Genomic DNA, 20,727 nt, shown 5'->3' on the forward strand with positions numbered 1-20,727 from the left:
TTTCTATTAAAATCTGTAATTACGATGGTCACAATACTTTTAGGTGTAAATAGTAACAGGAAAATCAAAATTATACATTATCAACTTTTTAAAATTAATACCCTTTTTAAAAAATTTTTTTAAATTTCCTGGTTTTTTTCATACCCAGGGGGGGAATGAAATTGAGAATTAACAGAAAAAAGGTCCTAGTGGTATCTATCTAATGAACCTATCCTTTCGTTTTTAGGGTCCCAAGGGCCAGGTCAAGGGACCTGGTGGCTCCTGTGCCAAACAGAAGAAGAATGGAGACAGGTCACTGAGAGTTTTCGGGAGAGAACCTCTCTTCGAGAACGGCAGCTCTATAAGCTCCTCAGCGAGGACTTCTTGCCTGAGATCTGCAACATGATTGCCCAAAAGGTATGCAAATAGGTGGTTCCTCCTCTTTAGTAGCTATAAAGCTGCTTTATTTAAGGATGATTCATTAAGTTTTGAATACATTTCTAGTGTCTCCTGGAAGTGCTACAAGCCCTTCACTTTGATCTGGAATGTTAAAAAGGGACCTCATGCCACCCACTCTCCTTCACTGTGGATCATCCAGTATTCTCCTTAGCCCCACAAAATCCTCAGTGACTCGCATTCCATAGTACTTAGGATGGCTTTTCACAGTTTAGAACCAACTTCCCTTCTATAACATTCCTCAGAAAGTGTTCCCCAAGCCCCCAGGTGTATCTCCTATCAGCCTGTGCAAACTTGTGTATATATATATGCTGCTTTTTTGGTGGGGGGGGCAGAAATCCTCTCTCTCCCAGTAAGCAGCAAGTTCTGAAGGGTATTTGTCTTTGTAGCTCCAGGTCCACTCTGCCAGCTCCATATGTGTGATGCTTTTTCCGGTTTCACATTATAGTTCCATAAATCACACTTTCTATATTTTCATGCATATACACCCTCATGTATGCCTTTTTTTTTTAAATGTTTATGTTTAAGAGAGACAGAACTGGAGTGGGGGAGGGGCAGAGAGAAGAGGGAAACACAGAATCTGAAGCAGGCTCCAGGATCCGAGCTGTCAGCACAGAGCCTGATGTGGGGCTCGAACCCACGGACTGTGAGATCATGACCTGAGCCAAAGTAAGACGCCCAACCACCTGAGCTACCCAGGTGCCCTGTCTTTTCTCAAGCATCTTTCTCCTTCCACTTCCCTGCCTATTTGAATACTACTCTTTGTAAGATCTCCCGTGTCTCCTAATTTTAGGATTTTCTCCCTTATGTTTTTTTTCTTTTTTTTTTTTTTTTTTTTTTTTTTTTTTTTTTTTTTTTAAATTTTTTTTTTCAACGTTTATTTATTTTGGGGACAGAGAGAGACAGAGCATGAACGGGGGAGGGGCAGAGAGACAGGGAGACACAGAATCGGAAACAGGCTCCAGGCTCTGAGCCATCAGCCCAGAGCCCGACGCGGGGCTCGAACTCCCGGATCGCGAGATCGTGACCTGGCTGAAGTCGGACGCTTAACCGACTGCGCCACCCAGGCGCCCCATGTTTTTTTTCTTTTAATGTTTATGTATTTTTGAGAGACAGCGAGCAGGGGTGGGGGAGGGGCAGAGAGAGAGAGAGAGAGAGAGAGAGAGGGAGACAGAGGATCCGAAGCAGGCTCTGTGCTGTCAGCGCAAAGCCTGACACAGGGCTCGAACCCACAAATCATGAGATCATGACCTGAGCTGAAGTCATATGCTCAACTGACTGAACCACCCAGGCGCCCCTACCTAACACATTTTGTCATGACTTAATTCTGTTTTGAGTTGTTTAAGCTTTGTTTAGATTAGGCACCATATCTCACTGTTTTAAACCCCATAACACCTAATGTAAAGCCTTTTCCATGGTGGATGCTCAAGAGTCATTGACTTTGCTTATTTCATTGCAATAATTCTAATACTTCTGACTGTTGCACATGTTCATAGAAGTCAGAAAATTTTGACCACCTGCCACTGAAATCTGAAGAGAAAGAATAAATTAATTGCTGTAGCACCTCCAGGGAAAAACAGAAGGAGAAATATATTAATTTGTTGTGAATCCAGTGATATTTCTAACTTTTCTAAGTGGGTTGGTGCTTTAAAAGGAAAAATGTAGAAAGTCACCATTCTTATTAGAGATCTTATAGAGTGCTTCAGTAATTACATTTTCACGGATGAGCAAAAAAAGAATCTCCATTTCCCCATCACCATACTTAATTCTATATACTATAATTATACTTAAGTTTGTGACCTGCTACCCACTGTGACAATTTTTCCAGGAATTGAAACACATAATCTGATTTTTTTTTAACTTTATTTTTTTTTTGAGAGAACACTTGTGAGAGCAAGTGATAGAGGAGCAGAGAGAGAGAGAGAGAGACAGAGAGAGATTGAATCCCAAGCAAGCTTTGCACTCAGCGCAGAGCCCAACACGGAGCTCAATCTCACGATCTTGAAATCGTGACCTGAGCTAAAATCAAGAATGGGAAGCTTAACCAAGTGAGCTACCCAAGCACCCTTAATCTAATTTTCTTAAAGTAACTATTATATGGAGATGGTTTTATAACTTTCGTGACTTTACGTGAGCTCACTTTACGTGAGCCACCTGGGTGGCTCAGTCGGTTAAGCGTCCGACTTCAGCTCAGGTCATGATCTCACGGCCCGTGAGTTTGAGCCCTACATCGGGCTCTGTGCTGACAGCTCGGAGTCTGGAGCCTGCTTCAGATTCTGTTTCTCATTCTCTCTCTGCCCTTCCCCCGCTTGTGCTCTGTCTCTCTCTGTCTTTCAAAAATAAGTGAATGTAATCTCTGCATCCATTGTGTTCAATCCCTTGACCCGAAGATCAGCGGTCACACGTTCTACCAACTGAGCCAGCCAGGTGCTCTTATAATTTCTGCTTTTTTACTGCAGTGTTCAACCTATGATTTTTTTGAATAGATGAACTAAGAAAAAAAACTTACAAGCATAAAACTGATGGTTTTGATGGGAAAAATTTCAAAAGTTATTCTTTGCAAGAAAAGAAAAATTTTTAAAATAAGATAAACATGAATTATAATTCTCAAGAAACATGAAATTACAAGCCAAATAATAACAGATTTGGTATTTTGAAAGGCGTATAGTGCTATAAATTAGCAAACCTTAGTAAAATAGGGTATTGATTACAAAAACAAGAGAATCTAAATTGTGCAGTAGAAAAATCTAAGGGGCACCTGGGTGGCTCAGTCTGTTAAGTGTCCGACTTCAACTCAGGTCATGATCTTGCGGTTTGTGAGTTCAAGCCCCATGTCGGGTTCTGTGCTGATAGCTCAGAGCCTGGAGCCTGCTTCGGATTCTATGTCTCCCTCTCTCTCTGTCCCTTCCCTGCTTGCTTACTCTCTCTCTGTCTTTATCTCTCTCAAAAATTTAAAAATTTTAAAAATGAAGAGAAAAATCTTAGCAGTTCAGTAATTAGGGGAAAAGAGTTATCACAAAGGGATCCCATCAAAAACTCCAGAATCAGGGGCGCCTGGGTGGCACAGTCGGTTAAGTGTCCGACTTCAGCTCAGATCATGATCTCGTGATTTGTGAGTTCGAGCCCCGCGTCGGGCTCTGTGCTGACAGCTCAGAGCCTGGAGCCTGCTTTGGATTCTGTGTCTCCCCTTCTATCTGCCCCTCCCCTGCTTGTGCTCTGTCTCTGTTTCTCAATAATAAATAAACATTTTTAAAAATTAAAAACAAAAAACAAAAAAAATTCCAGAATCACTTGAATGTATTCACAGGTAAATTTTTCTAAACCCTTAAAATAAGATAACTTCTAAACATTTCAAAAATGAAGAAAGAAATGGGTAGCTACCCTTGTTCATTCAGATACAGATATCTTAGATTCCTATTCTTCATATAAACACACCCTCTTCATTCAGTAATATAAATGTCAAGTCCTTAATACTAACAAATAAAAGCCATCCTTCACCAAAAGAATAATAATTCTTTTGTTCCTAATAATCCCTAGGTTCTAATATTGGTAACATTGTCTTGGAAGTTTTATCTAGTATAATGATACAAACAAGAGTCAGAGGCAAAACATTTTGTCTGGAGGAATATGATGAATCTGCTTAGAAGTCTGTTAATTAGAAGTTAGTAATAGTGCTGGGTAACTAGACTTTCTGCATCAGAATCACATTGCAAACTTATTAAAAGCTCAGATTCTTGCCAGTATACCACTCCCAACCCCTATCAGAATTGTTAGAGGTGTTATTTGTTAATATGCAGTTGTAGAAGCTCTCAGGTGATTATTAGGCATACTGATATTTAAAGATTGCTGAAAAAATCCCATATACAGTAGCAACAAAACAAATTTTGCTGTGAAACTAACTTGAGTCGTACATGGTTGATAAGAAAGAAAAAGCTACAGAACTGTTAGTAGATATATATTTTTTAAATCTCAAGTAAAAGTAGATATATATTTTTTAAATCTCATGTAAATATTTTAAGATCTCTGTTCCTAGAAGGAAAGATTTTTTTTTTAATTTTTTTTTTTTTTTTAACGTTTATTTATTTTTGGGACAGAGAGAGACAGAGCATGAACGGGGGAGGGGCAGAGAGAGAGGGAGACACAGAATCGGAAACAGGCTCCAGGCTCTGAGCCATCAGCCCAGAGCCTGACGCGGGGCTCGAACTCACGGACCTCGAGATTGTGACCTGGCTGAAGTAGGACGCTTAACCGACTGACTGCGCCCCCCAGGCGCCCCGAAAGATTTTTTTTTTAAGTTTATTTATTTATTTTGAGAGAGACAGCACGAGTGGGGAAGAGACAGAGAGAGAATCCCAAGCAGGCTCTGCACTGTCAGCACGGAGCCCAACATGGATCCATGCTCGAACCCACGAAACTGTGAGATCATGACCTGAGCCAAAACTGAGAGTTGGACGCTTAACCAACTCAGCCACACAGGCGCCATGAAAAGATGCTTAGATATCAATATTCACCAAGATAAATTGAGATTTATTATAGCCTTAGCCAAATCCCAAGATAATAAAAATTTTTCTCCAAAATAACAGGTGGATAAAAAGTATTGTAAAATAGGAGTGTTAGGAGAGGTGGATAAGAAGCATATGTATTATCACTTAAATCAGCATATTGGAAGCATTCTGAAGGGTCCTTCATGTAACAGACATGCTTATCATAAATGATTTACTCAAGGCAGTACAAATGTACCAATCTTCACGGTCTTTGCTGAACTTGACATTTAGCAGTTTTTTTTAACGTTTATTTAGTTTTGAAAGAGAGCGAGAGAGACAGAGTGAATGGGGGTGGGGCAGAGCGAGGGGTACAGAGGATCCGAGGCAGGCTCTGAGCTGACAGCAGCAAGCCCGATGTGGGACTTGCACTCACGAACTGTGAAATCATGACCTGAACCAAAGTCGGATGCTCAACAGACCTAGCCACTCAGGTGCCTTGGCATTTAGCATTTAAGACATATGTTCATCAACATTTGTAATATTTTTACAAATGTGTTTGTGTTTATTGTACTTGTTACAGTAATTACACAAATATTATGAAGTCAATAAAATATGAGCATAAAAATTTCTTTGAAAATTTTCCATTAAAAAAAATCATTGAATATGAGTTGCTTTAAAAACTTGACTCTCTAGGGGCGCTTGGGTGGCTCAGTCAGTTAAGGGTCTGACTTCAGCTCAGGTCATGATCTCCAGTTTGTGGGTTTGAGCCCCGCATCAGGCTCTGTGCTGACAGCTCAAAGCCTGGAGCCTGCTTCAGATTCTGTATCTCTCTCTCTCTGCTCCTCCCCTGCTCACTCTCTTTCTCTCTCTCAAAAAATAAATAATAAACATTTCTTTAAAAAGTTGACTCTCAGGGCAGTGCACCTAGCTGGCTCAATCAGGAGAGCATGTGACTCTTAATCTCGGGGCTGTGAGTTCAAGCCCCATGTTGGGTGTAGAGTTTATTTTAAAAATAAAAAATAAAAAGCTAATTCTCAAATTAGAGCAAAGCAGTAAAAGATTGAATAGGACAAAAATCATTAAAATGATAAGGTTTCTGCATATGGATTACAAATCCAATCTCCTTAACATCTCACTTTCACTTAAACAAAACTGGTAGGACAGATAATGGCTTAAGAGGTTAATTTATATGACTGACTCATAGGAAACCCCTCTCAATGGGGTACTGCATCATATGATTGGTGAATGGCAGTACATTTATACATTAAGTAAAATACATGCTTGAAGTATATACATTTTTTAAATTCCTTGCTTTAACTATGTTACCCTACTACTACCCATCCTAATTATGTTGTCCAAGAGAGATTTTTTTTTTGTAATAATGAAAAATGCTAGTGATTCAAATGTGACATTTGAAACATATTATCAGTAGAACATAATGTGGTGCTCACAGATACACCCATTATATATAAAATACAGTATGGGAACGCCTGGGTGGTACAGCTCAGTTGGTTAAGCATCCAACTCTTGATTTCAGCTCAGGTCATCATCTCAGTACGTAAAAGCACAAAACAGCTAGGACAGTGGACAGAGGGTTAATATGGCATAGCAGGAGTTAAGAGCTTTTCTTTCAAACTTCATTGAATAATGGTGCTTCCCTTTTCTAGTTATCCCTTTGGATAAGTTACTTGATATCTCTAAATTTTTATTTTTTGTTAGTAAAATGAAAGCTCTAACTTCACAGAAGTTTCTATGGGAATTAAGCAAAAGAAACCACATCAGTGTACCTGGCATAGTACACAGCTACCAGTAGGTACTTGTCCCATCCATTGTTCATGGTTGTAGATAATTGGTGAGAAACCTTGGTAGAAAACTAAATCTTACCAAAATAAATGCAAGTGTGAAGAAAGTTAAAACAGATTAATAAATAAATAATTCTCTAAATGTTGAAATAATAAAAGAATCAGTAAGCTTTCTTTGACCATATAAAAGTTAAGCTTTTATGGTAAGGTTTAAATAAAAGATCTAAGCTAGTAAAAGTATTTGTTACTAATATTACAGGCAGTAATATTTAAACAGCTTATAAACATTAGGTCTTTAACAAATGAATTGCCTTAGAGTATAGATAATTCACACAAAAGAGTAAAGTTGTAGGAAAACAAGTTCATCTTCTTTATCAAGACTACCATTAGTCTCCACATTAGTAACTTTTGTCTGATTTGGCAAAGTTTGGAGTCAAGTTGATATTAGCCGCTATTGCTACTAGCATGGTAAACTCGTACAATCCCTTCAAAAGAGAATTCCATGGTAAATTTTCACATTTACTTAAAATTGAAGAGCTCTTCCTCTTGGGGTCTTTAAGCTCGTAAAGGAGTCGCTCATAGGCATATTTGAGGAAACTGCTGTGGTAGCTTTTGTGAAAAAGAGGGTCGTGACACTTTGACGGTTAGATTACATTTGTACTGAGGCCTGGTCATTCTCCTAACAGGAAAGCTTTCTAAAGCTTCTTTTTAAATCTACCACAATTGCTTTGCAGTATGTTTGCATTGTATAGACCACACCTTTTTGTCACTGACTTTTTTTTCTACCCTTTGTGCCTTTACCTCATTGATTCTTCAAGTTTCAAGACTTTGGATTAAGTGGTACTGGAACCAAACCTGGGTAATGCTGATACTGATACTGAAGCCACAAAATTACTCATCTTAACTGCAAAGCCTTTGCTTACCACCTCAATATAGGTTACATTGGCGAAGCTATGGGGCTCATTCCACAAAAATTCCAAAACTTATGCTGACCTTAGGTAAATACCTAGCATTAGTTAAGTTTCAAAACTCCTTTCTTGAAATGTCCTATAGTGATTGCTTTCAAGCTTTTAAATTTTGTCAAGTCTAATCTTCTCAGGCAAGCTCTCTGATTTCTGGTCCCTGAGTCTTTTTCCCCACTTCTGTCTTGCTACTTTGGTTCTCAGCTGAGGCAGCCACCCTCACTTCTCACTGCTGCCACTGAGCTGCCTTTTAGGGGAGTTCTGCCTCCATCTGCTCGTAATGCCTCCTTTCAGAGCCATTCCCTTCAGTGAAAAGTGGTAAAACATGGCTTTCTCTTAATAATTTGCAACAAAATATTTTTTTTTAGTGTCTAAATAGTTAAAAGAGTTTCTTGCCAGTGATGAAGATTGATAGAGGAGACACTTGGTGTCTGTAAGTTTTTTGCTTTTTGTTTTTTTCTTTTTTTCTTTTAAGAAAATAAACTGGCTTGGTACCTTATGGAATTGAATAGTCATTTTATTGACTGTCCAAAGGATACCTTTGGCTCTTATTTAGGTAAAGCCGTAACCCATGTGCCTTAAAGGCCACTCTAATCCTGGCAGCAGCAGTAGCAGTAGCTGAGAACACCCTAATCTGTCTTTTCCTTTCTTTTCCTCACTTCTAACTATAGGGAAAGCGTCCACAGCGCACAAAGGCAGAATTGCAGCCTAGGTGGATGTCTGACCACCTGTCCGTCAAATCCATCAAGCAAGAGGTGAGTGTGTGTGAGAGTAGAGAGGAGTTTTAAGTGTTCAAAAGGATTGGTCCATTTTTATTTCAGGTACTCCTTTTATTCCTACTTTTTAATTTACCTTTACCTCAATTTCTAAATCTCAGACTTTTATGGAGCATTCTTATACATGAGATGCACTTTTAGAAAAAGAAGTCATTGAAAAGTAAGATATGACATTGCACTCTTTTGGATCTTAACAATTAATTTCCAGTGATGATAAACATATACATATCTAATATAGGTGAGAATGATAAGCACTATAATAGATATCTATGTAGTAGAAATTCATCGGGGCGCCTGGGTGGCGCAGTCGGTTAAGCGTCCGACTTCAGCCAGGTCACGATCTCGCGGTCCGTGAGTTCGAGCCCCGCATCAGGCTCTGGGCTGATGGCTCGGAGCCTGGAGCCTGTTTCCGATTCTGTGTCTCCCTCTCTCTCTGCCCCTCCCCCGTTCATGCTCTGTCTCTCTCTGTCCCAAAAATAAATAAACATTGAAATTCATGACTGCAAAAATGGAAAAAATTAGTAGTGGGCAAAGAAAGGGGAGTTGAGGCAAGCAGAACTATACTTCACCTGAACCTTGGAGAATGACTAAGATTTTGATGGTGGATAGTGGGGGCAGAAGAGTAATACACAAGAATAATATAAACAAAGCACAGAGGCATGATGATATATAAATGTGGTAAAAGAACAGTATATATTTGGATGTGTCTGGCATATAAGATGTGTTGTTATATATAGTGGAAGAAAATGCCAGAATGATGAAATTTTTGAGTCTCCGGACTCTCAAGCTTATATTTTCAGTAGACAGGCAGTAGTTAGTGAGGTTATGTCATTAGAGCTTTGTTTTAGGAAGCTACCTTTCTGGTCACACCATGATAAATGATTTTTTAAGGAAACACTGGAAAGTAAGAAATCCATTAGCAGTGTACTTCCAGCAGGAAAGAATAGTGGAATCCCTGCTACTGAAAATGTAGGTCTAAAATGGAGGAAATGAGGGGTGCTTGGGTGGCTCAGTTGGTTAAGTGTCTGACTTCAGCTCAGGTCGTGATCTCACAGTTCGTGAGTTCGAGCCCTGTGTTGGGCTTGTGCTGACAGCTCAGAGCCTGGAGCCTGCTTCAGATTTTGTGTCTCCCTGTCTCTCTGCCCCTCCTTCTCTCTCTTCTCTCAAAAATAGATAAACATTTAAAATAATAAATAAAATGGAGGAAATGGTGGAGGTCGGGGAGTGGCAGGTGAGGGTCATTAGTGCATGAGGGTCATTAGTATCATGGTACTTGTTGTTTTGAAAAATATGACAGTTGGGGCGCCTGGGTGGCTCAGTCGGTTGAGCGTCCGACTTCAGCTCAGGTCATGATCTCGTGGTCCGTGGGTTCGAGCCCCACGTCGGGCTCTGTGCTGACAGCTCAGAGCCTGGAGCCTGCTTCAGATTCTGTGTCTCCCTCTTTCTCTGCCCCTCCCCTGCTCATGCTCTGTCTCTGTCTCAAAAATAAATAAAACATTAAAAAAAATTAAAAAAAAAAAAAAGAAAAATATGACAGTGAAAGTGAAAGAAAACAAATTGTGAAAAAGTAAAGAGGAAGCAGGGTTGAGGAGAGCTTGTGGAATTTTCATTTTTTTAAATTGAGATGTAGCATGGACATGAAAGATGTCCATGAATGAGAAAGAGACTGCATGTAGCTGACTCCGGTAAGGTGAAGTGCCTACGAAGCAGGGCCTTGCCATGGAGTTTCTCCCGTTTCTCCTAAGTTAAAGACACAAACTTTGATGGGGCAGGAAAACGTTAGGAGTTCACATTGGATGTTCATCTATCCTCTGAAGGTGAGAATGGAGATCTAATGAAGACACAATATTTAGGTCAACAACTAATTTATTAAAAAATGGGTTTCCCCACATCCAGAAGCCGACTATGTTTGGGCATTTTCATTTTGTACCATAGTTTAGGGTAGTTAAATGATTTTAGCAGCACACGTATAGGAAGGGACAAAATTGATACTTACATTTACTGAAATTTAAAAATTGTCAAGGTGGTAAAGGAATGTGAGGCCAAAGGAACTTGATTGCAGGTGATGATACATTTGATGCTGGAAGTCCAATAGGAGAGTGGAATTCAGGGAGAGACAGTCACAATGAAAGCACCCAGCAAGTGATTTCCCTAGATCCCCCTTCCCAGTCTGTGAAGGTTATATAGAAGGTGCCTTGTACTCACGGCCCTCAATCCTCTGAAACCTCCATTTCCTCACTCTTCTTTTACCAGAGGTTTTTCTTTGTTGCTAATTTCAATCTCAAATCCAGACTCTGTGCTGGGCAGTTCTTACAGTCTCTGTACTTTTTAACTTTTTAATGCCTTTTAGCATTATGTTTTGTTGAATATCACATAGTTTAGTGGTCTTAGAAAGTATGGAGCTTCTTACTGCCTCAGAGTAATGTTTTCATGACTTAAATTCAGGTGACAGCATAATTTGTTTTACAGAGATCTTATCATTAACTAAATACATTCTACCTTGAGCCTAAAAAAAGGAAAAAATTAATTTATAAATTTTTATTTACTTAAATATATTTGCATTTAACCTTTATTTCTGTTTTTCAGTTCATAGACATGTTCTTGCCAGTAGATAAATTGCCCAACTTTTAATGATTGGCAATTCTGTCATGACTGACTTCAGTCTCCCCAGTCTCTTCTTTCCTATAGCATCATTAGTTTCGGAATGGCCTTTGGTAATTGGTATCCAGCCATAGTTCTCAAATGGTTTTCTAGCTCCTTTTGTTGTGTCCTCTCCACTTTCTTCAATACCTTAAGAGTTAACACCTCTTTGAAAGTTCTCTTTCCTATTTTCTGTTCATTGTCCCTGTACTGAGTCCTAAATGCCTTAATGTACATTTCACATCACATAGTAATCTGAATACAGACCTAAAATTTGTTTTTCATGGCTGTAAGCAAAGCTTACTTCAGATACTAAAATTTCTTCTTTTAGTTATTCTCTGTAATATTCTTTTTTTTCTGTTTTCTTTAGTTTTAGTTGTAACTAACCATGGAATTGTAGAGCTCCTGAATATCTGTTCCGGTACCCAGTGTCCTAGAGAAAACCTTAGATGTGTTATGAGTTTTGTGCTTTTGTTTAAGCAGCAGAGAATCATCAGGCCATTAAAACCTTTTAGGCAGCATGTCTGACCTATATTTGTTACCTAGGAGTCCAATCTTTTTGCCTCAAAAAGTCTTTTAATTGTGACTCCTGGGGAAAATATTAGCGAAGGGAGATAGTCTTTCTAAACTCTGAGATTAGGGCTGCATTGGTTATTTTTGTCAGGACACTCTGGACATTACTCTTACTAGGGACCTCTTTGTGGTGGTATGGTCTCAAGTGTGCTACTAAAGGTGGCAAGGGTGCCAGGGTGTCTGATAACCTGCCCTGGGTGAGGGGGGAGCACGGAAGGGGAGTCTAGGCACTGCTTCAACCGGATTCTATTTATAATACTTTAGAGGATTTCAAAGTGGTGTCTCTAATTAGCTTCTCATTAAAATCCCCCCCTTGATTCTAGCAGGTCTCTTATCTATAAAACATTTAAAAAATAAAAAAAAAAATAAAGAATTTAGATACCCCCCCACTTATACAACTGACCACTTATAAAGGAAAAACAAATGCAGTGTCAAACAGCATAAGAATTTTGTTAACTGTTCAGGGTTTTTTTGTTTTGTTTTTGTTCCTTTGGTTGTACTTGTTCTTTAAACTCTTAGTGTTTAAACTATTAAAAATTAAAACATTACTAAAAGTGTCTCCAGGCAGTGAGTCCGATCCTTCAGTGGTATTTTCATTAATATTTGCTTTAGCTTGGGGTGGTGTACTGCTGGAAATGAGAACAAAAATTTTTAATTTTTTTTTAATGTTTATTTATTTTTGAGAGAGAGACACGGAGTGTGAGCAGGGGAGGGGCAGAGAGAGAGGAAGACACAGAATCCAAAACAGTCTCCAGGCTGTGACCTGTCAGCACAGTGCCTGATGCTGGCTCGAAATTCAGGAACGGCAAGATCATGACCTGAGCCGAAGTCAAGACACTTAACCAACTGAGCCACCCAGGCACCCCAAGAACAAAAGTTTTAAAACAGATTCTTGGTACATAGCATGGATTTTTTTTTTTTTTTCAGATTTGTATGATGCAATTTGTATAAAATAATAATTGTTGAGAATTCATATCAGATAAGAACTGAAATTATAGCACATGATGAAACAAAGCCACACACCAATTTACATTCCCACCAACAGTGCATGAGGGTTTCCTTTTCTCTGCATCCTTGCCAACACTTGTTATTTCTTGTCTTTTTAATGATAGCCATTCTAACAGGTGTGAAGTAATAACATCTCATTGTGGTTTTGATTTTCATTTCCCTGATGATTAGGAATGTTTCATGTACCTGTTGGCTTTCTGTGTCTTTTCCTTGGAAAAATGTTCAGGTTCTCTGCTCATTTTTTTTTTTTAATTTTTTTTAATGTTTACTTATTTTTGAGAGAGACAGAGACAGAATGCAAGTGGGTTAGGGGCAGAGAGAGGGAGACAGAATCTGAAGCAGGCTCCAGGCTCTGAGCCGTCAGCACAGAGCCCGATGTGGGGCTCGAACCCACAGAGCTGTGAGATCATGACCTGAGCCAAAGTCAGGCGCTCAACTGACTGAGCCACCCAGGCGCCCCTCTGCTCATTTTTTTTAAGAAGAAAAAGATTGGGGTTTTTTTTGCTATTGAATTGTCTAATAAGCTTTTTTAATATGCTATAAATTTAAGTTACTCAACTGTTGTATCTTACATGCTTAGCATAAATATTAATTCATTGAAAACACAACTGAAGAGATACATACCGTGTAATTCCAATCATATGACATATTCAGAGCAAGTAAATCCACAGAGACAGAGCAGATCAGTGGTTGCCAGGTGCTGCAGGAGTGGGGAGTAAGGACTGGCTGGCTGATGGGTTCAGTGTTTTCTTTTGGAGTACTAAAAATATTTTGCAACCTAATGTAGGTAGTGGTTACATAACATAGTGAATGTACTAAATACCACTGAGTTATACACTTCACAATTGTTAATTTTATGTGAATTTCACTTTGATTTTTAACAAAAACTTATTGAGAGTAAGTTTTATATAGTTTTTAAATGATGTAGGGCCTCTGATTTAGCAGAAAATTTTTTACATCTGTAATTATCCCAAACTTTGGGATTCCTGCTTCATTGTTACCAAAATAACTTAAGCTATTTATAATCAATTTTTAGTACCTCATCTTAAAAAATCTGCAAGTTCTGGGGTACCTGTGTGGTTCTGTCAATTAAGCATCTCACTTCAGCTCAGATCATGATCTGGCCTTTTGTGAGTTCAAGCCCCACATCTGGCTTGCTGCTGTCAGTGCAGAGCCCACTTCAGATCTCCCCCCACCACCACCACTCTCTTGCTCCTGTGCACCAGCTCTCATTTACAAAATAAACATTAAAAATTTTTTTTTTTTTTTTTTTAAGTAAAAAATCTACATGTTCTAACCTTTGGGTACTTTAACATATTTTAATTTTTGACTTTTAACAGGGATCATATAGAGGGAGTAAAAAGTCAATAAAAATTAGATCATTTCAGAATATGTAATACTAGTTCATTCCCCCTTACTTGGGAAGGAGTTATTTTAAATCCAGAAGAATTTACCTGCTCTTCAAGAAAACTTGGCGGACTACATTAAAAGACTATAGTACTCTAACAATTCACAAATCATCAGTACTACACTTTTACCTATTTGCTTCAGGCTCTTTCTCTAGGCATTTATTACAAAACTGGCATTTTTTTTTTTAATGTTTGTTTAATTTTGAGAGAGAGAGAGAAACCGAACTCAAGTGGGGAAGGGACAGACAGAGAGGGAGACAGAGTCTGAAGCAGGCTTCAGGCTCTGAGCTGTCAGCACAGAGCCCAACAAGGGACTTAAACTCACGAACCGCAACATCATGACCTGAGCTGAAGTTGGACCCTTAACCAACTGAGCCACCCAGGGGCCCCTAGCGTTCTTGATTTTTATATCCAAACTATCCTCCAAACCACCTGTGCTCCAACAAGTTGATAGCATTCACTTTACCACATTTTTACAAATGTATCACCTTTTATCATCCTTCACTATTTTGTAAGTGAAAATGCTATTTTAGGAGAAGATATTTGCAAACAACATATCAAATAAAGGATTTTAGCATCCAAAATCTATAAAGAACTTACCAGACTCAACACCCAGAAAATAAATAACCCAGTTAAGAAATGGGCAAAAGACATGAATAGACACTTCTCCAAAGAAGACATCCAGAAGGCCAACTAAAACATGAAAAGATTCTCAACATCACTCACCATCAGGGAAATACAAATCAAAACCAGAGTGAGATACCACCTCACACCTGTCAGAATGGCTAACATTAACAACTCAGGCAACAACAGATGTTGGCAAGGATGCAGAGAAAAAGTATCTATTCTGCCCTGCTGGTGGTAATGCAAACTGGTGCAGCCACTCTAAAAGACAGTATGGAGGTTCCTCAAAAAATTACAAATAGAACTACCCTACGGCCCAGCAATTGCACTACTCGGTATTTATCCAAGGGATACAGATATGCTGTTTTGAAGGAGCACATGCACCCCGATGTTTATAGCAGCACTATCAACAATAGCCAAAGTATGGAAAGAGCCCGAATGTCCATCGATGGATGAATGGATAAGGAAGATGTGGTGTATATATACAATGGAGTATTACTCGGCAATCAAAAATAATGAAATCTTGCCATTTGCAACTACGTGGATGGAACTAGAGGGTATTATGCTAAGTGAAATTAGTCAGAGAAGGACAGATATCATAGGACTTCACTCATGAGGACTTTAAGAGACAAAACAGATGAACATAAGTGAAGGGAAGCAAAAATAATATAAAAACAGGGAGGGGGACAAAACATAAGAGACTCTTATTTATGGAGACCAAACAGGTTGCTGGAGGGGTTGTGTGAGGGGGGGGATGGGCTAAATGGGTAAGGGGCATTAAGGAATCTACTCCTGAAATCATTGTTGCACTATATGCTAACTAACTTGGATGTAAATTTTTAAAAAGAAATTAATTAAAATATGAAAAAAAAAGAAAAGGCTGTTTTACTTTTCTTTTTGATCATGGATGTGGTTTATATATCTCTTCTGAATTTGATATTCATGTTCCATTTGTTTTGTGGGGGGGCTATTGTTAATTGATTTGTAAGGTATCTTTACATAGTAAGAATAATACTTTGTTGGGGTGCTTTGGTAGCTCAGTTGGTTAAGTGTCTGTCTGACTTCAGTTCAGGTGATGATCTGCCTGTTCAGGTGTTCAAGCCCCACATCAGGCTGTTAGCCCCACATAGGCTCTTAGCTATCAGGCTCTTAGCTCTTAGTCTGCTTCGGATCCTCTGCTTCCCTCTCTGTGCCTCCCCCCTCTTAAAAATAAACAAACATTACAGGAGTCTGGGTGGCTCAATCGGTTGGGTGTCTGACTTCAGTTAAGGTCACGATCTCGCAGTTGGTGAGTTCAAGCCCTGCATCAGGCTCTGTGCTGACAGTTCAGAGCCTGGAGCCTGCTTCAGATTCTGTGTCTGCCTCTCTCCCACTGTGCACTCGCTCTGTCTCTCTCTCTCTCTCTCTCTCTCTCTCTCAAAAATAAATAAACATTAAGGAAAAATATTTAAATAAATAATAAAATAAATATTTTTTAAAAAACAATAATACGATCACCCGGGTGCCTTAGTCAGTTAAGCATCCAACTTCGGCTCAGGTCATGATCTCACAGTTCGTGAGTTCAGAAACCTTTGTCGGGCTCTGTGCTGACAGCTCAGAGCCTGGTTCCTGCTTCAGATTCTGTGTCTTTCTCTACCCCTCCCTCGCTTGTGCTCTGTCTCTCTCTCTCAAAAATAAATAAACATTAAAAAAAAAAAATTTAAAGAATAATCATATTCGTTGCAAAAAGAATTTTATAGATATTCTTTTGGTTAATTAAATAATTAACTTTTTCACCCCTTCCATCGTCTTCAAACATGAAACACCGCCCATGTTTATTTGCAGATGATTCTTATGTGACTTAATGCTTCCATTCATAAGTCATTAGCTTGAATTGCTTTAGTCCTTAATAAAATGCTGACCCTAATTAATATCCCCTTGTGCTGGTTGAAGGAAGAATATTTCACATGTTCTCACCTGCTATCCTTTGGCAAGGAGAAGCAGAATACACACATACATTATATAGAAACCACTACAGTTTTATTCAAGTGAAATAATTCCTTTGACCAGGCTTAGTTTTCCTCTCCTCCACTTCTCCCATCCTATCAGTTGTTAGGGGTATCTGTTCCATTATAACTTCTCAGCTGGGTTGCAATAATTAAGGACTTGGGGGGGGGGGGGGGGCAGCTACTTGTGTAATGGAGAGAAGGTGCTTAACTAATATTTAGCAGGCAATGGCTAGATTAGCATTCTTCAGAAGAATGTTCCTTAATGTCAGTAGCATCCCCATTTCAGAAAAAATATCCAGTGTATCTCAACTACCTGGTCTGGTTATAGAATAAAGATTTTAGGAAACTTCCTTTAGTTTTACAATGTTAGGTGTGATAATGGTTATTTTGTTTTTCGGTTTGTTTGGGTGTTTTGGGTTTGTTTTTTGGGGTTTGTTTTTTTTTTTTTTTCCATATTCATCTCCTTTCTCATTCATTTTAGATTTTTACCTTGTAGGTAACAAACTTAGGCTCATAGAATTTGAAAGGTCAAGTGACTTTGGGAAGGTCTACTATCTAGGCAAGAGCACTTCTGAATTCTGCGTCAAATGAGAATCTGAACTTGGTTTCAAAGACCATAAAGAAAATAATAGAAAATTTTGATCAGAGCACTTTCAGTGTTCAGTGGAGACTTATAAGTGACTTGTAAAGGTCAATATGCATTTGTCTCTTTTCTCCCTTTAAAAAGAGCACTTGTGAATGGCATAAAATTTTTTGAAAATGTATCCAGTACAGCAGATTCCTTAGGTCTTCTTACTACCAAAAAGATGTGTGATGAAAAGCTTCACATTCCTGATTAAGGTTTCCTTAAAATGGAATAGTTAATGTTATCTTTTCTGTGAGGGTATTGTGAATTCTCCCTTTGTTGATACTGGATTCATTTTTCTGTCTCTGCAATTCTATATACAGGGAACAGTTACTCTTCAATAAAAATTTTTCTTAAAAGCTCTAGCTTTCACATCACAAAAGGCAAAGGAAGAATTGAAAATAAACAATTTCAGCCCTAGCTTCACTATTCTGGTTTACAGAATGGCTTGGAACTAGTTATATTGGAAAATATGCAGAGTAAAACTTTCATACATTATGATGGTAATGGTCCTCTTTTCCCTTATCTTTTGTTAGATTTCGTAGATAATCACTTTCCCAGTTACCATCTGAAATGTTTATATTAATTGTGTGAAAAATAAGGGAAGATGATAGCCAATCTGAGTAATTTTATGAATTTCTGTACAATTGCCTCTAGGTATCTTAAGGCAAAATGGTAGCCCCTTCCACCAAACTCTTAATTTTATTCATTGTTTTGTTTGTAGAGTATTAAAGTTAAGGGTTTTAAAGTCATGCACCCTGAAATCGTGACCCTATGTTCTTCTTTTTTGAAGTTTGTTTAGATGAGAGTACTTTTTAAGATGTCACTTTTCTCAAATAGTAAATCTGTAAGAGTGGTATCTCCAAACTGCCTCAGTTTCTTTTCTCTGGTCCAGCATATTCATAGCATTATCTCCCAAAATGTAGATTGTTGAGACCAACACGTTTACCTTGGTTTAAATTGCCATTGTGTTTTTTTTTTTTTTTTTTTTTTTAATTTTTTTTTAGCATTTATTTATTTTTGAGACAGAGAGAGACAGAGCATGAATGGGGGGAGGGCCAGAGAGAGAGGGAGACACAGAATCTGAAGCAGGCTCCAGGCTCCGAGCTGTCGGCACAGAGCCTGATGCGGGGCTCGAACTCACGGACCGTGAGATCGTGACCTGAGCGAAGTCGGACGCTCAACCGACTGAGCCACCCAGGCGCCCCTGCCATTGTGTTTTAATGTTCATCCATATATTTATTCTATAGATAAGATCAACTTGTGGGTATAAGCTCCCTACCTAATATTATTTATTAAATAAATTGAATTCAGTAAAACTTGAATCTTAGAGCAGAGAACTGATCTTACATGATTGTGTATTGACTCTATACACTTGATTGGCTCTTTCCAGGAGACCCCTGTGCTTACCAGAATAGAAAAACAGAAGCGCAAAGAGGAGGAGGAAGAACGTCAGATTCTCCTAGCAGTGCAGAAGAAGGAGCAGGAGCAGATGTTAAAGGAAGAGAGGAAACGAGAGTTGGAGGAAAAGGTCAAGGCAGTGGAAGGTACGTAGGTTCTGCACAGTACATGGGGTATGGGAATAACCCTCCTCTGGCAATTTCTATTAAATATCTTGTTAACTGTGCTGTGTCTTGGATCCAGTCTTCTTACATTTGCTTTCCTTCTACAGCACTTGTATTTGTCATTCTTGGTTTTCCTTTCAGTCTCTTGCTCCTTCCTCTCATCTATATACATTCCTCATGTAACATAGAAAACAATACTAAAGTATTGATGACAAGTTTCACAGAAATAACTTTAAGCACAGTTGAAATGTGCTAAAGAAAAGTCTTACAGATTTTTTTTCATGTATGGCACTATACAAATTTAGAATATTACCATTAATTTTATTAGGACAGAATAGTTTTCTCAGACTTACGTCCAGGTGTTCGTCTGGTGTAATGAGATTTTTCTTTCATTGGCAATTAATACGAAGGATAATGACTGTCCCTAGATGTGTCAGATAGCAGTTGTATTTATAAGCTGAACCTAATAAATCATGTGGTAACAGATCATTTGGCTTAGCTGAATATAGATCAGTATTTCTTTTCTTTTAAGTAAATGTATTGAATATTTTAAGTTTTTTAATAAAACTACATGGCCTGTGTTTTCCTCTTTAATGCAGTGTTTCATTGCAAAATTTAAATAAATTTTGGGTGTGAAATTTAATGGATTCTGGCCTTATTAAGTGCTTTTCTTCCTCCCATTAAGAGGAAGTGGTGCCTTCTGTTTCTTCATAGGTTAACCCTATTCCAACTTTGATCATTTCTTCATTATAAAACCCTTAGGGCATTTAATCTACAAATTTAGCCTGTGTCACAGTATGTAGTATGTCCTACTTGTAAAATGTTTCATAGGTTTTATTTCCAGTGCTAGATTTAAATTCCTTGAGACAGCAACTATGGCTTTTATTCCTTTATATTTTTTAAGGGGATTCTGTAATTTTCACTGGGACTCTTAACTGGCTACACTATTGTCATTTGACTTTTACACAAACAGGTTTAAAATTTATTTTTATGGCTTAGTATCTATACCTGTATGATTAATAATGCCTATGTTATAGATTGTTCTTTAAATCAACAAATATATTTAGAGCACCCATTCTATGCCAGGTGTTGTTCTTGGAATATAGATATTAAACAGAACAAATTAATCCTTTCATGGAGTTTCCATTTCAGTGGTGGGAAGAAACAATAAACAAATATTGTAGAATCATCAATAGTAGTGAAAGATCTAAAGAAGAAAACAGGTTTAGAGATAAAGAGTGACATGAGGCAGGTGGCATTTAAATAAGATTGTCACGAAAGCCCTCTATGTGGACATCTACGTGGATCGGTCAATTAAGTGTCCTACTCTTGGTTTCAACTCAGGTCATGATCTTAGGATCAAGCCCTGTATCAGGCTCTGCACTGACAGTGCCAAGTCTGTATGGGATTCTCTCTCTCTCCCTCTCCCTCTCTCCCCCCGCCTCCTCTTACTCCCTCCCTCCCTCTCTCCTCCCACTGCCTCCCTCCCTGTCTCCCTCCCTCTGCTTGCACACGTGCTCGCGCTCTCTCTCCCTCCCTCTCTCCCTCTCTCCCTCTCTCCCTCTCTCTCCCTCTCTCCCTCTCTCCCCCTGCCTCCTCTCCCTCCCTCCCTCTCTCCTCCCACTGCCTCCCTCCCTCTCTCCCTCCCTCTGCTTGCACACGTGCTCACTCGCTCTCGCTCTCTCTCTCAAAATAAATAAATAAACTTAAAGCCCTTTCTGAATATGTGACATATAGTAATGAAGTGAGTGAAGGTTCCATATGAACATCTGATGGGAGAAGAGCATAGCAAGCAGAGGAAATAGCAAGTGCAAAAGCACTGTGGAGGGAATATAC

General features: G+C 38.7%; 1 protein-coding gene across 8 annotated transcripts in view; it reads left to right on the plus strand.

Moving 5' to 3' along the window:
* CECR2 (CECR2 histone acetyl-lysine reader) overlaps positions 1 to 20,727 on the plus strand; it is a 173,265-nt gene that overhangs the window by 123,942 nt on the left and 28,596 nt on the right. For 7 of the 8 annotated variants that reach the window (XM_086714487.1, XM_086714488.1, XM_086714482.1 and 4 more), the window contains 3 exons: positions 227 to 396; positions 8,355 to 8,438; positions 18,720 to 18,873. In XM_086714487.1, coding sequence (XP_086570613.1) covers positions 227 to 396; positions 8,355 to 8,438; positions 18,720 to 18,873 — 408 coding nt within the window. The remainder of the gene's footprint in view (positions 1 to 226; positions 397 to 8,354; positions 8,439 to 18,719; positions 18,874 to 20,727) is intronic. The other variant, XM_086714483.1, reaches the window with a different exon arrangement.

The sequence above is a fragment of the Puma concolor genome, chromosome B4 (genome assembly GCF_028749965.1).
Source record: "Puma concolor isolate L17-30 chromosome B4, mPumCon1.1.hap2, whole genome shotgun sequence".
NCBI lineage: Eukaryota > Metazoa > Chordata > Mammalia > Carnivora > Felidae > Puma > Puma concolor.